The sequence below is a fragment of the Mus pahari genome, chromosome 18 (assembly GCF_900095145.1).
Source record: "Mus pahari chromosome 18, PAHARI_EIJ_v1.1, whole genome shotgun sequence".
NCBI classification, from domain to species: Eukaryota; Metazoa; Chordata; class Mammalia; order Rodentia; family Muridae; genus Mus; species Mus pahari.
The window spans coordinates 26022665-26039022 of record NC_034607.1 but is presented as its reverse complement, the minus strand read 5'-3'; the positions used below and the strand labels follow the sequence as shown (position 1 = coordinate 26039022).

At 39.5% G+C, this 16358-nt stretch overlaps 1 protein-coding gene across 1 annotated transcript in view; it reads left to right on the top strand.

Moving 5' to 3' along the window:
- LOC110335866 overlaps positions 1-16358 on the top strand; it is a 120338-nt gene that overhangs the window by 58682 nt on the left and 45298 nt on the right. Inside the window, exon 8 of the mRNA XM_021218254.1 lies at positions 9612-9790. Coding sequence (XP_021073913.1) covers positions 9612-9790 — 179 coding nt within the window. The remainder of the gene's footprint in view (positions 1-9611; positions 9791-16358) is intronic.

Sequence of the window (16358 nt, the reverse complement as noted above, 5' to 3'; positions counted from 1 at the left end):
GTGTGTGTGTGTGTGTGTGTGTGTGTGTGTGTGTGAGAGAGAGAGAGAGAGAGAGAGAGAGAGAGAGAGAGAGAGAGAGAGAGAGATCACAGTTCTGAAATCTTTAGAAATTCTCTTAGAACCCCCTGAGGCCTGAGGCCTGTGTGTCAAGCAGTTCCAACACAGTTGGGACCACAACCACCACCACCTGATTAGAGATAACGAGCCACTCCCCCCACGCCAAACCCTTGCCTCCGTTCACAGTAAGTTGTGGACAGATGAAGATCGTTGTTGTCTCTGACAAATCACTCCCTTGGGTACCGTTTGATGAGTCCTTAACGTCTCACAGAAAAACAAACTCGACTAGAAAATGTTGAGTTTCATGGTGAGATTATTTGATATGGTATCTTCTTATCGAATTCCTGAAGGTTATATGGATGCTGTGATACACTGAAGGGTTATTAGACAATGAGGTAATAGTTAAAATGTGCATTAGAAAAAGCCACGGGTGCCCTGATAAGGGTCACTTACCTTCTTTCAAGCTGTGGACTTAGCAAGAGCCAAGAGTTGTCTGGTACAAACATTTGATATCCTCCAACAAATGCATTCTACTTAACTATTCTTGAATTCTTTCCAGGTAGAATTTAGCTTGGTATTTTACTGCTCTGTAAGATGTGTACTGGGTATGCCAGGAAAGCAAGGTCTTTATCAGTTAGCATGTGCGACAACTGTCATAGGTCTTGCCTTAATATTTATCCTTTCTGATGCACAGTTTAGGAATGCAGGACTTATGGTCGTGATTACACTAATAAATTGATAACATCAAACAGTAAGGCAATGTTATTCATTACTTCTGTACTGAACTGCTCTCAAAGATATGTGAGTTATTTCATTGTTATTTCATTTTCTGTAATAATATTTTAGTAATACTTTTATCCCTAGTGTTTTTTTTATGTGTCGCCAAGAGGCTTAATATTGTGTATAATACTTAACCATTCCAGGAAGTCAAAGGCAAACAGGGAGCATCTCTAAACCTTGAGTGGAGGAGGTTTTGGCTTTGGATAAAATGGTGAAAGGACATTGACAGTTGGAGAAAGGTGACTTCAACATCTTAGCTCGTGCTGCTTGCACCTGAGAGTTACTTGGAAGAATGGGTTATATACTCTATTATAATCTGGGTTCAACCTAAACCTCCCTCTCTTAAAAAGACTATGACCCCTTGTCTTTTCCAGCCCTCAAATTCAATACTAGAGATACCTTCAAAGCATGCCATAATTTACAGATCCGAGATATTAAAGAAGAACCTGGAAAGAGAAAGGAAATGGTAACATCATGCTTGTATTTGTTGCAAGGGTGAGAATTACATTAAATGCCAGAAGACGGCTCAGTATCTCCTGCGAGAAATAGGCTGGGGGAAGCATTTATTATTTATTTTGTTATTCATGGATTCCTAGCAAGCCTTGCTCTACCTTAGTACCACTGAATACTAGAAAATTGGCAGCACCTATTATGGACAGTCAATGAGATGCACCAACCGGGATGCAGGCATAGATCATTCCATATTCATAGCTGATCTCCTGCACGTGCTTATAGTTAACTGACTGTGGCACAGCTTTTAATTCAGAAACAGTGAAATCTCGGGTAGAATAATCAAGAGATTTTTCTGAGATTCTTGGTCGCCTACGTTGGAGGTAGACAAGACAAACACAGCAGCTGGACCAAGATGGCAGCCCAAGAGGACCAATGCCCTGAAGAACACGGCCATACTCTTCAGGACTGGGGCTGGAGTGCCAGAGAGGGTTAACTGCCGGTTTAAACTTGCTCTAGTGCATATTTTCCAAAATATTTTTAATAATACCAAAGCAATAGGTGTTATCTGGTAAAAAGAAATATAAGGAACCTGAGAAACAGTGCAGGGAAAGGGTGAACAATCTGTGATAAGCAAGGTAAAAAAAAATACATCCAAGAGAACAGGCATCGAAAATGTAAAATAAAATCCATATACATCACTGAATTGGTCAAGGAGGACATTTATAGGATATGAAACAGAAAAGCAGTTATAAAGAAGAGTCTGTTGTCAGTGCTAAGAATAAAGAAGACAAATGTTGGACAAAAGTAGTATGTGAACAGAATAATAAAATAAATACAATGAGAATATATTAGGTAGTCCAAACTAGTGTATGGACTACAAAAAGTGCCAAGGAGAAAGTGAGGAGGAAGTGAGGGAGGGAGTAAGGGAGGGATGGAGGGAGGGAGGGAGGAAAGGAGGAAGGGGAGAAAAAGTCAGGTAGACATAAAAAGAGTTAAACACAAAGGAGAAAACCAGAAAAAAAAAAAAACTTAGTCAAGAATGCCTGGGGGGAAAAATTAAATATATAGAAAGGAAAATTTGGCATGAGCCCACATGCACGCATACATGTATTGGTTTCTGGTGGGGTGCACATGTATGTGTGCACTGGCTGGGCTTGTATGCCAACTTTACACAATCTAGAGTTATCACAGGGAAGGGAGCCTCCCTTGAGGAAATGCCTTCATGAGATCCAGCTGTAAGGCATTTTCTCAATTAGTGATCAAGGGTGAGAGGGCCCATTGAGGGTGGTGCCATCCCTAGGATGGTAGTCTTGGGTTCTATAAGAGAGCAGGTTGAGCAAGCCAGGGGAAGCAAGTCAGTAAGAAACATCCCTCCGTGGCCTCTGCATCAGCTCCTGCTTCCTGACCTGCTTGAGTTCCAGTCCTGACTTCCTTTGGTGATGAACAGCACTGTGGAAGTGTAATCTGAGTAAATCCTTTCATACCCAACTTGCTTCTTTGTCATGAGGTTTCTGCAGGAATAGAAACCCTGACTAAGACAATGTGGATACGTGCTTACGCATGTAGAAGCCAGAGATCAGCTTCAGGTATCATGCCAAGGGTGCTCTTCCCTTTGTTTTGTGAGGCTGGCTCTCCTAGTGGCACAAAAATCACTGACCCACAAGGTTGACTGGCCAGTAAATCCAAGATTTTTTTCTGGTCCCTGCTTCTCCAGTTCTAGAATCCTAAGCACAGCCACCATGCATGGTTTTTAAACTCCAGTTTCTAGTGGCCCAGCTAGCTCAGTGTGTAGAGCATGAGCCTCTTGAAATACAGTTTCTGAAGATCTACTTGGGCTCTTGTGCTTCAGAAAACACTTTACCAACCAAGCTATCTCCCTAGCCCATGGGAAAAAAGTATAAGAAACAAAACAAAATGTTTTCAGGATTAATGAAATAAAGAGAAAATTTTAAATGCTTATATACTATCAAATAAATGGGTATAAAAACTCTTAGGCAGGCAAACTGTAGTGAAACTTAAGAAATTAAAGATAAACAAAAAAATTATTTAACCATCCAGGAGGAAATAGTGCATCACCTAAAAGATCTGAAATGCAACCAGAGTTTTTTTTAACAAGAGCAGATTTCAGAGTACTAGGGAGTAACATCCTTAAAATATTGAAGAAACTCAAACACAATAGCCAGGAAAAGGATTATTTAATGTAAGTCAATGGCAAAGGGTTGCTGGCATCCATGGCTTTGGAGAGACTATCTAAAGTAATCTCAGATAAAACACATTGCCAAGAAGAAATATAGAGCAGAATAGCTTCATCTTAAGCATAGAAAATAGGTGTAAAGAAATCGATTTAAAGTCCCTACTAATTCTATCAGTTGGATATTGAGCTAAAGAATTCCTTAATCAAGATCAATGCAACTGTTTAATTTTAATGTTCCAAACATAGAAAAATAGCAATTTCCTTTCATCTCTAATAAAGGCTACCTAACTATATATCTTTTGATTTCCATGGCGAAATATTTTAGATAGCGTGAAAGAAACTTTATTATGCTAAATGGTTTCAGTCCATGGTTATCTGATTTTGATGCTTTGAATTGTGGAGGTGTCTGTTGTGTCAGTAATACGGGCTGATGGATGATGCTGACCATCTCATAGCCTGAAGGCAACACACTAGAGGGGAGAGAGAGAGAGAGAGAGAGAGAGAGAGAGAGAGAGAGAAAAGGCCTGCAGTCTCAGTAAGATCCACCATCAATGAACTAACTGTCTTACATTGGGATCTACTTCCCAAGGTTGTCCATCTCCCAACAGTGCCAGAGGGTGACAACCAATCTTTGAACATAGAAGACTTCGAGGAACATTTGAGTTCTAAACCATACTATAACCAAAGTCAAGTCAACGACAATTTAAACAGAAAAGCACAGGCATATAAACAAAAATAGCTGACAGAGAAAACTTGGAAATATTTCTTTTGCAATTGACAAGAGCAGTGCTACTTATAACAAACCTGGCCATCATAATAGTACAAGTCCTGGCCAAGCCAATAGAATACAAGCAAGAGGAACAGTGGTATACATTCTAAGACGAAACAGGATAGTTGGGGAGTGGTGGCGCGCGCCTTTAATCCCATCACTTGGGAGGCAGAGGCAGGCAGATTTCTGAGTTCGAGGCCAGCCTGGTCTACAAAGTGAGTTCTAGGACAGCCATGGCTACACAGAGAAACACTGTCTTGAAAAAAAAAACAGAAGAAGAAGAAGAAGAAGAAGAAGAAGAAGAAGAAGAAGAAGAAGAAGAAGAAGAAGAAGAAGAAGAAGAAGAAGAAGAAGAAGAATCCTTACTGAAGACTTTGTGAACAACAGAACAAAACTTACAACTAAAAGAAAAGGACTCATCAAACTAAAATCTCCTCTACAAATTGGTTATCTATGGACAGCCCTAAAAACATACACACAGAGACTAGAAAAGTTCTGCATATATTCATGCAGCAACAATTAATGAAAAATGAAGCCATGACTTTAAAAGAGAGCAAAGAGGGGTATATAGGAGGGGTTGGAGGGATGAAAAGGAAGGGGGAAGTGATGTCATCTCAAAGAGAACTTTTTAATGATGAAATGTCAAAATTAGCATAACATTTTAAAAACTAGCAATATGTACTTGTACTATCAACAAGAAAAAAGAAAGAGGAAAATTTCACATGACTAACAATAGCAACAAAAATTTGAAGTATTTAGAATGAATCTATCAAAGAATGGAAAAAGATGATTCAAGTTCATACAAGATCTAGGATAGATATATAGCTCAGTGTAGAATTCTGTGTTCAAGTCTGTATGACGGATGGGACTAAATGCCTGGAAATAAACACTATTTTTAAGCATTCATAGGTTAAAAATGGAAATTTCTTAATTCTTCCCAAACACTCTAAAATTTTTAACATCACCATAAAATTTAATTTAAATGAATGGGTGGTTTGGAAAACTTACCTGCAAACATGAAGAAAAGCAAATGTTTTTAAAGACTACATTATTTTTAAGTAGGGCAAGATATCAAAAGAATGTTCTGTATCAGGCATGAAGGTATATTCCAAACCCATACTAACATACAAGAATGTGGCTGTTTTGTAGGAACGTAAAATAGATTAGTGATCTGTAAAGGACTAGAAAGCTCAAAAACTACTCAATTATTCACCAAAGTTTTGACAAATATATAGACAGAGATAGAGATAGAGAGAGAGAGAGAGAGAGAGAGAGAGAGAGAGAGAGAGAGAGAGAGAGAGAGAGATAGTATTCTACATACAGAGGTGGAATTCAGTTGCATCAGATCTCAATTTTGAAGTTAAAAATCAGTGTCAGTAAAAGAAATTACAGACCAGCTTTGCCACTAATCAAAAACAATGTAAACTGTCAACAAGATGATGTTTTAGTCTCCTTATTATTTTAAAGTGTCACATAATAGCCAGCTTTGATAGGGGCATAATGGTAAGAAAATGAGAATCTTTGTACACTTACTGGGATATGGAAGTTCAGAGAGCAATCTGTGCTTCTTAGTGAAATACTTAATAAATCTTAGGTCCTAGCAGTTGTATTTCAGGATAGATAAACTCCAAAACTACTTAAGGGACAAATCCAAGGACATTTGTGTTTTATGTGGTAGAAAGGAATTCGAGTCAGCCTGGTGTGTGAACCTATGTTGTAACTAACACAGGCTCTGCATTTCTATACCCTTTGAAGCATCACTGGTAGAATTTTTTAAAGATGGTTCAAGTTGAAAGGATAAGAATAAACAAAATGGGGAATGAAGAGAGAGACAGGCATACAGAAAAACCGGCACACACACAGGAGAGTATGGCGATGCTCCTATCTGTATCAAGCCCATTTTGTGAAACTTAGCCTGAAAGACAGAACAAATTACTGTTCCTGAAGAAAGAATGAAAGCAAAGCAAGGAGGTCAGAACTCCAAAGACAATTCGGGGGCATGATCAAAGCATTATGACAGGTGCGCTGCCCTTGATTTAACAACAACAAGAGATGCCCCGTGGATGGAATCTACCATACGTAACTGTGGCTAGAACATTGTTCTGAAATACACAGGCAATGGTGGTGAAAGTGAGTTGAGCAAAGCAAACCGGGTTGCTGAGAAACAGTGGTTCTGTAGGACACACCTGATGGACCTTGACATGGACTCAGATTGTGGACATCTGCACAAGTTAATTTTATTCTGTTGACAAGGAAACGAAACGTTGAGTTTTGAAAGGCACTCAGCATCATATCAAAAATGGCAACACGGTATGTGACTCTTTGGAGCTGTGTATGCTTGCTTGCTTTTGGAGACAAGTTCTCATTATAACAGGCCGTGGCAGCCTTCAATCTGGAATCCTCTTGCTTGACCCTCAACCATCAGCGCTGGGATTAAACCCAACACTCTGCTGAGTCTTTATTAATTAGGTTGCCCTCATACGATGGTTTTGGCTCATTACAGGACTGATAGTTGGAAGACTCAAAGAGATTTAATCACCAACATACACAGGATAGTATGGTGACATTCAGTCACCAATGTAGATAGTAAAGGAATACACTGAAGCTCAATGAACCTACATGTTTACTCTATGGGGACTTTTCTTCACTAAGTACAGACTTTAGGAAAATCAAACACACAAATTCCCCTGGAGGCCAGGTTCTCAGCTGCAGCCCCTGGCATGTGCCCTCAGGGACAGAACACTTCTTGCACATTTCTCCTTGTCACTTACCAGGGTGGTAGAGTTTGTCTGACAGTGGAGGTGCGACTCTGACACAGTTTAAGATTGGTGGCATAGTAAGACAGTGAGCCAAGGAGAGAGTGTGAATTAGAAAAAGAAATTTTTTTTTTCCTGTTCCCCTGTAGCTGTCAATAACCTCACCAAATACTACACTTCCAAACATGGGCCAACTTGTGAAAAAAGAAGAGAATTCTGGGGAGCTTTTGTTTTGAAGAACTCTGTCACTAAAGAGCTGGGGTGGGTAAAGAGGCGGTTTTAAAACTCCTTTATCTCATGAAACTGACGATTTTCCTGACTCACCACCGGCTGCAGTCATCTATCTGCTTTCTTCATCCCTTGTACTGCTCAAAGCAAGCACGTTGTCTGATAGATAAAGGCAGTGGTTATGCACATTCATCCCCAGGGTCAGGAAACTGATGAGCAGTTGTAACGTGGAGGGAAAGAACTAATCATTTTGTTTTCTTTCTTTTATTATTTTTTTAAGGTGATATGTTAGGGTTAAAAAGTAAATTTGGTCAAAGGAAACTAAACCACGGTCAAAGAAAGGAAGAAATACCGTAGTTAGTGGCAAAGGCCAAGCAGCAGAGGCTCCTGGAAACAGAAGAGCCTGGAGACTTGCAACTGAAATTGTATTTGAACATCATCTGAGAAGTTGCTACAAATACAGAATGCCAAGGCTCAAGCTGAATGAAGGCACAGAGTTTAACGGACCACTGGCTAGTGTTTGTTAGTTTCTTAAGTATCAAATCAAGACATTTTCTAATTTTAGGCTAAGTAAGTGAATAACCATGGGAGGTTTTAATAGTTGACCCTGGAATTTTCCGTGCCCTTAGTGCATAAAGTACAATGGCTACAGATATTATGTAAAAACCTAATATCAAAAGTCTAAAAACTCTCATTCAAGTTCTTCTGTGAATGTCAAGCCTAAGTCCTCTGGGCCCCCGAGTAGCATGTGGTGAAGAATATAAAACCACCATCTCCCGACAGCTGTTTGGAGCTGAGCAACTCCCTGGGCATCCGGCTCATGTCCTCACTCTGGGTATGAGCAACGTTCCTCTAACATGATGAAGCCATGCAGCAGCAGAGCCAGCTGCATCCTTGGCCCAGAGAGAATTGTTCATGGTGCACCAAGTTATGTTTATGACCAGGCTGAAGCGCAAGCTTAGTCTGATCGGGATCAGAGAAACTAGCATGCAGTCTGTGTAAGCAAGAGGAAAATGACCTCAGGGGCAGCCCCCTGCTGCAGTCCATAAATAAATTGGCAGATGTGTCAACTACGCACATTAGTCCAGGAGTACAGTTCTTTGGGGACTGTAGTCCAAAGACAAAGACATTTGTGGGTTGCCGGTCAATCTGGAGCATTTCTTCTAATTTTTCTGGATGTGTTTTTGACAGGAGCTTAAGGGCAGTTCAATAAATTAAAATGTATTTACATGGCAATGAAGAATTATCTTGACATACTGAGAGTTATTTAATTACCAAGGTACTTTGCGTGCTGCCAAAGTTAAGACTGTGTCAGCCTTTCTGGGACAAATCTTTATTTTCAGGGCCATGTGGCTCAGCCAGGAATGATCCCCTGGGTGGGAGCTTGTCAGTTATAGAAGATGAGTCTCCTTGCTGACCCCCATTTCCATAGACAGTTCTAAACAGATCGGTAATCTCAATGTCAGACATCATGATGAAGTCAGCGCTGCCAAGGCCAAATGTCTTCCTTTAGGGATGTGGCCTCTCTCTCAGAGGAATTGTAAATGAAGTCATACCCCATTTGCAGTCTTCAAAGCATGTCAGGGTTGCTGTCTGTCTGCCTGGCATTCAGAGAGCTGTCTTAAGGCATCAAAAGGTAGGTGTGTGGTGTCCGTGCTGGCAGCAACAAAACACAGTGGGTAGGCAGCGACCTCGTATTAACAGGGACAGAGACAATTTCCACAAGCTGTACTCTATTGCAGTCCTGTGTCATGGAAGTCCAGCAAAGAAGACATCCCTGGGAAAGTAATTGGAAGCTCGGGTAAAGTCCTGACTTAACCTGGAAGGAGAAAAGGGTCAGTATCTAGGTCCTCCCAGACTTCCTGTTTCTCAGCTCAAGAATTTTGATGAGGGACAGTTTCAGCAAAAGACTTAAGTAGTGACTTAGATCAAGGAGGCTAATTGTTGCAGATAAAAGCAAAATAGAAGAGGGGAAACATACCTCCTCGTGCTTCTTAGAAATTAAATCAAGATGCTTAAGGAATTGGCTTGATATTATAATTTATGACATTGCACAGACTTGACTCTGTCATCAGAACCATTGTGGTCATGATGATTATGGTTATGATGAAGGAGTTTAATACAGTTCAGGAAACCTGGGTCACAGATAAGTTCCACCACTGACATATGAGTCAACTGAGAGGTAACTGTTCAGTTCTTATTCTCTTCATAAGCGCATAGGTTTGCATGTCTAAGAGACCTGGTTTAATCTAATGGTAGGGTTTGTTTTGCTGCTTTTAAAGCCATGACTGTTTTTCCAGCCATTACTTCTGCAGAGTCACTGCCCCTCTAGAAGATGTCAGGCCACTGAACTCTCCCAAATTCATGCCCATAGGTCCAGACATCCTGACTATGGTGTTGGCATCCGACATCAGCCGCTGTCCCAATACCCCGTGGCCCACCTGTCGTGGTTACCTGCATAAGAGGACTCACTCGGGTTTTGTGAAGGGCTGGAGGAAGAGGTGGTTTGTGTTGAAGCACGATGGCTTTCTCCTCTATTACAAACACAGAAAGGTAAAGCGTGAGGAGGGGAAACAGCTGATCTGGGTAAGAATGAAAGACATTGGGAAGGAAAACCCCCTTGGACTATCCTGTGTCCAAGAATTACCCTTCAAGACATTATATTGCGGGACTCTGGGAACAGGAGTTTCCCACTTGACTGTCCAGGAATTGTTCTTTCAAAAATCAGAGGAGTATAATTTATGCTCTCTTCTGCTGCATAAATCAAGCAATTCTCTTTCTTCTTGTTGACTTCTTTGGTTTTGATCCTACATGAAGGTCCCCTTACCACTACAAAGAAAATAAGAACAAAACTAAGTTTCTAGTGGCAACAGTAAATAAATGTAGATGGTGAAAACATATCTCTTCAGGCCACAATGTGGATAGTCTACCATGGTTGGCAGAAGTCTGTGCTTTTGAGGCTTTTGAGGCATAGAGCTGGGCAGGTCCCCTGGAATACCTAGTTTGCTTTCTAGATTCCATGAGAACAGTAATACTTGACTCCAGGGGGATATTGGGATCCCATCAGGAATAACCCCAATCCTATGCTAAGGCAATCTTCCTCTCAGATCCTTGAGACTCAGTGGGTCTGGGCTGGATGGGCCCATGCACTTGGACAGATCTTCTTTAGATGAGTCTAAAACACAGTTTACATTTTGCTACCATGGATGTTTTCTCAGTTAGATTTAATCTGGTGTCTGATTTTGTTAGGCAATGGCAAGAATGCTTAAAAACGACAACAGAGATTTCATGGAGAGCTCCTACTTTCCAACTTCTCATGAAATATTTCCAACAGCTGTCAGGAGCTAAATAGACTTGCTGTCATAAGGCACATGCTCTCTCCCATTCAACAAAGGATGCACTGTGCATCCAGCAAACTGACGGATCTGTTGGCTTCACTCTAGGGGCACTCACGACCCACCTCTAATCGGGGTTGGAAACAAGAATTTGGGCTATTTACTTCATTCATGATGACACAATCTTATTTTTTTCCCTCTGCCTTTATTTTGCCTTTCTTGTGTGTGTTCATGTGTGTGTGTGTGTGTGTGTGTGTGTGTGTGTGTGTACGTGCGCGCGTGTGTGAATACACACACTTGTGTGCTAGTACAAACAAACTTAATTTCTTCCTGAATATAAAAAGCCAGTAAGAAAACCAGTCCATTGTGAAAGTGAAAGATGCTCTTCCGTTGAATTATTATTATAATTTACATTCTCTTATGTGGAAGTTTCTTTTCCTGCATTATGAGCCACTTACTTGTGGCACACTGTCAAGTGCTCTGCCTTTCATAGGAAAGTCAGCCTTACAGCTCCTTTGACAAACTTTGTCTCCCTCCAGTGCAGGAAAATAGGATTTTCTCTAAACGGGATGAGAAGTTGCTCTCTGTCCTTAGTTTCTGTTTTCTTGAGTATTAAAGTAAAACAGACAAGAGGTTTTCAATCTGGAAAACATTGTGGAGACATCAGACATAGTTTCTGATCTGTAGGAACAAGTTTCAGAAGCCTGAAGGAGTCCCAGAGCTATGCCTATAGCCTCATGGTCTCTTTCCCCTGACCTCCTGGTTAGACAAGAGTGTAGCCCTGGAAATTTGATGTGTTTTTTTTTTTTTCCTTCGTTTTAAATGTTTTTAGGAGATTCTAATTTGTAAATTGAGGAAATTTCACAATCAAGTGTCTTCCAGACTAAAGTCAATAAACAATGAACAAGGAAAAAAGAAAGAAAAAAAGGAAAGGAAGGAAGGAAACCAACGAATTAAGCTTGCACAAGGACCTTTGGAGACTGTAGACCTAAAGTTGTTTCTCTTGCCCTGCCTTGGTGATTTCTGTCTCCTCGTGTGAAATAAGTAGATGTTTGTTTGTAATGCTCTTCTTCAACAAAAGAAAATAAGAAGCATCCCCAAGTCAGGCATCTCTTGTTTTAAGATCTTTGATGGCTGAGATTCAGAAAGGTCCCAGTATTTTCCATCTGGGTTTTCTAGGTCAGGGAACTCGTGCTCTTTTTGGCTCATGTGGACTCTTGGAATTCAGTGCATTCAGAAGGAGAATGTGCTACATACACAGTTTACCATAATTCCCACTATCCTTCATTTCCTTACATACTTATTTTTATTACCTACCATAACTTTTGGCATTTGAAAGCATGAAGCCTGCAGTGGAAGGTATGTGATAATTATAAACTATAGTAGCAATTTCAGTTAAATTTAAAATATTTTTATCTGCTTCTAGTCTTCTTCTAGTGTAGGAGGAAAGGCTGTGTATCTTGTGATTAACACGCAGGTAAGAAAAAGCTGATATGAAGAGTGTGATTACCTTTGATGTAACTAAAGTTCAAAAATATGACTTTATTTCAAATTGAAAGAGGAGCACCAATCAGATGTGCTGTAGCACTACACATTCCAGAACTCATTATGTCTGATCTGCAAAATAGATAGCAAGGCTTGAGGAGAGTTAATGAAGCATGCCATGGACATAACAGAATAAATTAGCAGAAAATGAACTCACCCATTCAGAAGTCATTCATGCAACAAGTATTTATTAGATACTTTTTATATGCCGCATGCTATGTAAGCACTGAGAAGAAAGCAAAACAGACATGGTGCCTGCCCTGTTTGTGCATATAGTTCCATATAAGAAGCCAGTGTAAGAAAACAAATCCTCAAATCATTATGTAACTGTGACCAGTATTCCAAATAAAGTTATAGAGGGAGAGTTATAGCAGCCTGTTTGCAGCAAGAAGTATAACCACACAGCTCTCTTCAATAGAGTTGTTAAATGGTTATCAATAGAATAACTATAGGATATAAGAAGACTAAGGTATTTTCAAAGAAGGTGTATCCCAAGAAGGACAACCTCAGAAAGGGTCTGTCCCCTCTCCAAAGCTGGGGTTCGAGGAAAAGATGAAATTAATCAACTGGACAGCCTGTAGCTCACTGGTTTACCAGGCTAGAGCAATTTACAACCCCACTGCTAATTGGAAGCAACCTTTCAGGGGCCCCACAAGTCAGGAAACCTTCAGTGGGTGCTTGGTGCATAGTTATACCATAGATGTGAGAATTCTCGTGTGGCTGAAAGACCTGGAACATGAGAAGCCCTTGTCGCGAAGCCTCTGTCAGAAGTGCTGTAAAAGAGACAAACCTTGGGGAAGAGGGATGTAAGCAGGAAAAGTCAGGGCATCAGAGTGTTCAGGAGACCTACACAAGTTCATCCATATGGCACAGATCACAGGCGGGCGACCACAGACTCTGCTCAAACTGCAGGGTCCCAGAGGGATAGCGTATGCTAACTAGCGCGTGGCTGGAACAAAGTTCCTTTGAATAGTCAGATACCCACACTCCTGGCCTACCCTGCGAGGACTGGACAAAACAAGAGCCTCCCTTCTCTTACAGTGTTCCTCTAGCGCCCTCTGCTGAGAAACGTTAGCAGCACCATAGTATAGAACTGGATAATGAAATTAGTTTATTAGCAAAATAAAAAGCAAGGTTTCTTTAAGGAGCTGGCCACTGGAGGTTTGACCATGCTCCAGTGAGTATATGGGTAACACAAAATGGATCTGCTTTTTTTTCATTTTTCTTTCTTTTTTCTTTTCTTTTCTTTCTTTTTATTTTTCTTTTCTTTTTTTTTTTTTCTTTTCTTTTTTTTTAATTTTTATTTTTTGAGAAAGTAATGGGACTGGGGGCCTGGAAAGACAAGGAAGTGAGTGTGATCAGGGAGCATTATGTGAAATATCCAGATAATCAATAAAAACATCATGTTGAAAGAAAACAAAGCAGAGAGTAAGGAGTGACTAGAAGCTGGGAAAAAGTGCAAAGTTTGGAAACATTAGGAAAAAATTGTGAAGAAATAATTAGCATGTGAGTGTGTGTATGTATAGTTGTGCATGTGTCTGAGTGTGTGTGTGTGTGAGAGAGAATGTGTATTGTGTGTGTAGTGGGTGTGGCTGGTTATGTGTGTATGTGTGAGTGTGTGTGTTGTGTGTAAGTGAATAGGTGGTTTGTGTGTGTGAGAGAAAGTAAAATGTGTGTGTTGTTTCTGTGTGTATGTTGGTGTGTGTAAGTGTGTGTGTGCATGTGTGTTGTTGTATGTGTTGGTGTATGTGTGAGTGTATGTGTGTTGTTGGTGTGTGTGTGTGGTTGTGTGTGTGTGTGTNTGTGTGTGTGTGTGTGTGTGTGTGTGTGTGTGTGTGTGTGTGTGTGTAGGGGGAAATTTAACATTTCAGCTGAAACCCAAGAGTTGAGTAAAAGTTAGCCAGACAGAAAGTTGTGATAAGCATTTATTATCCACACCAAAATCAAGGTATATGAGATCTCTAAGCTGTATGTAAAGAGAAGGAAAGAAAAAGAAAGAAAGAAAGAAAGAAAGAAAGAAAGAAAGAAAGAAAGAAAGAAAGAAAGAAAGAAAGGAAGGAAGGAAGAAAGGGAAAAAAGAAAGGGAAAAAAGAAAGAAATGGAAGGGAGGAAGAGGGGAAGGGACAGAGTGAATAAGAAAAAGAAAGGCTATGTTGTATTTCAGAAACATAAAAATCTCTCCCGTGGCTAAAGCCAGAGTCTGAGGGGTTGAGCAGAGAAGGGAGGAAGGGTGTGAGTCTACAAAATAAGCGGGAGGCAGTCACACAGGGACCCAGATAAAAACAGTGGCTTTGGGGAGTTCTTTTGACTAAAACAGAAATCCAGAAAATACCCGAGGTGGTGGGATATTCTCAACGGTATTCTAACTGTTTTGCTGCAAATGGTTTTAGAGGAAGAGAGGAGTCAGATGGGAACAGCCAAGGCAACAGACCATAGTAGTCCTGATTAGGTAGAAAACTCTGCAAAGATGTTTCAGGACAAGAATCAACAGGATTGGGTGATTGGCAGAATGGTAAACCATTTTATCTAATCCCGCCAACTGGCACCTTACAAGCAGCTCACAAGTATTTCTCGCGGTGCTGGGGTTGGGGGTGTGGCTACTAAATTCTAAAGCAAATCATCAGCAGATTCAAAGCCTGGCAAGGGCTCACTCCCTACTTGTTTCAGTGCTGTCTTCTCTCTGTGTCTTCACATGGACAAGGAAAGTCTTGGCAGCTTGATACACCCTAATCTCGTTCTTGATGCATCACTCTTGTGACCTAATCTTTCAGGAATCCTACCTCTGAATTCCTTCTCAGTAAAGATTAGATTTCATCATACGAACCCAAGAAACATGGCTATTTAGTTTACATGGATGACTCGGAATTTCCTGAAAAGAATGACTGGTGGGATAAAATTCTAATAATTTACTGAGATAAGAGCAGATCAAATGAGTATATAATCTGAAGTTTTCATTGAACTAATGTATTATCGTGATTGGCAGTGTGATTAGCATGCCTTTGTAGGAACAGTCAAGGTTAGAGCTAGGAAGGATATATGATATAATATGTATATATCATATCTCATATATATATATATATGATATATATATCACATGTATATGATATATATTCAGTATATATGTTATAATATGGCAAGTGGTAAATGTATTCAGCTATGATCGTTGATAAAGGCATTAAGGGAGCCATCTTTACCTTGAGCTTTGAGTGTCTGCAGAGGAGGAGGTAGGCAAGGCAACCACAGAAGTAGAAGCAAAACCCAGGGGAAAGTGTGTCATGAAATAAGACAAGATTTCAGTTTAAGGAAGGAAGGTGATGAGTTCCCAGACAAGATGAACATAGAGAAGAGGAATACAGAAAGCAAGATAATAATAGCATTATAAAATCCAATTATATCTGTGATGACACTACTTATAAACAAGCTAAACCTTCTTCAGTTATTCCACTATTCTCATCTCTCTTTCACTGTAAAACTATTTTTATGAGAACTTAAAGCATAGCATTATATATTTTTAATTTATTCATTATTTAAATTTATTTTACACATCAAACATATTAATAGTATTGAATATTTTGAGAATCAAATAATACATAAAAATTTTCAACTTTTATATTCATATCCTTTCATACCATAAAAATATCATTAATGAATATTTAATGCTATCCATAACTGAGGATCCTATATCTAATGTTGAATACTAAACTGTTTCAAAACATACAAAATACTCTTCGGGAATTAAGCAGAGTAAAAGAGCATAAAATATTAGAAATTAATCTTTAAGAAAAATATTCAAGAGCCCTAATATGATACCACCTGACATAGTGAGAGAGTATTTAAAACACATTTTATATCTGTATACATTATCTAACAGTTTACTTAAAATAGACTATTAGTGTTTCTAGGAGAGAAATTATTTTAACGGTAAGTATATTTTAAAAATTTAAAAATAGCGAAAAAATTTTGAAGTTAAACATTAAGAAAGTGCTAATTTCAAGCACAGTGGAAAAAATTATCAATATTTCCATGATGTCTGTAGAAAATGATTTTAACATTTTCAACTGTAAATATTAAAAAAAAAACAGAATAATTATTTTAAGATATATATCACTGTAGCAAAAAGCATTCTCAACAATAAAAGAACCTCTGGTGGAATCACCATGCCTGACCTTAAGCTGTACTACAGAGCAATTGTGATTAAAAACTGCATGGTACTGGTATAGCGACAGACATGTAGATCAATG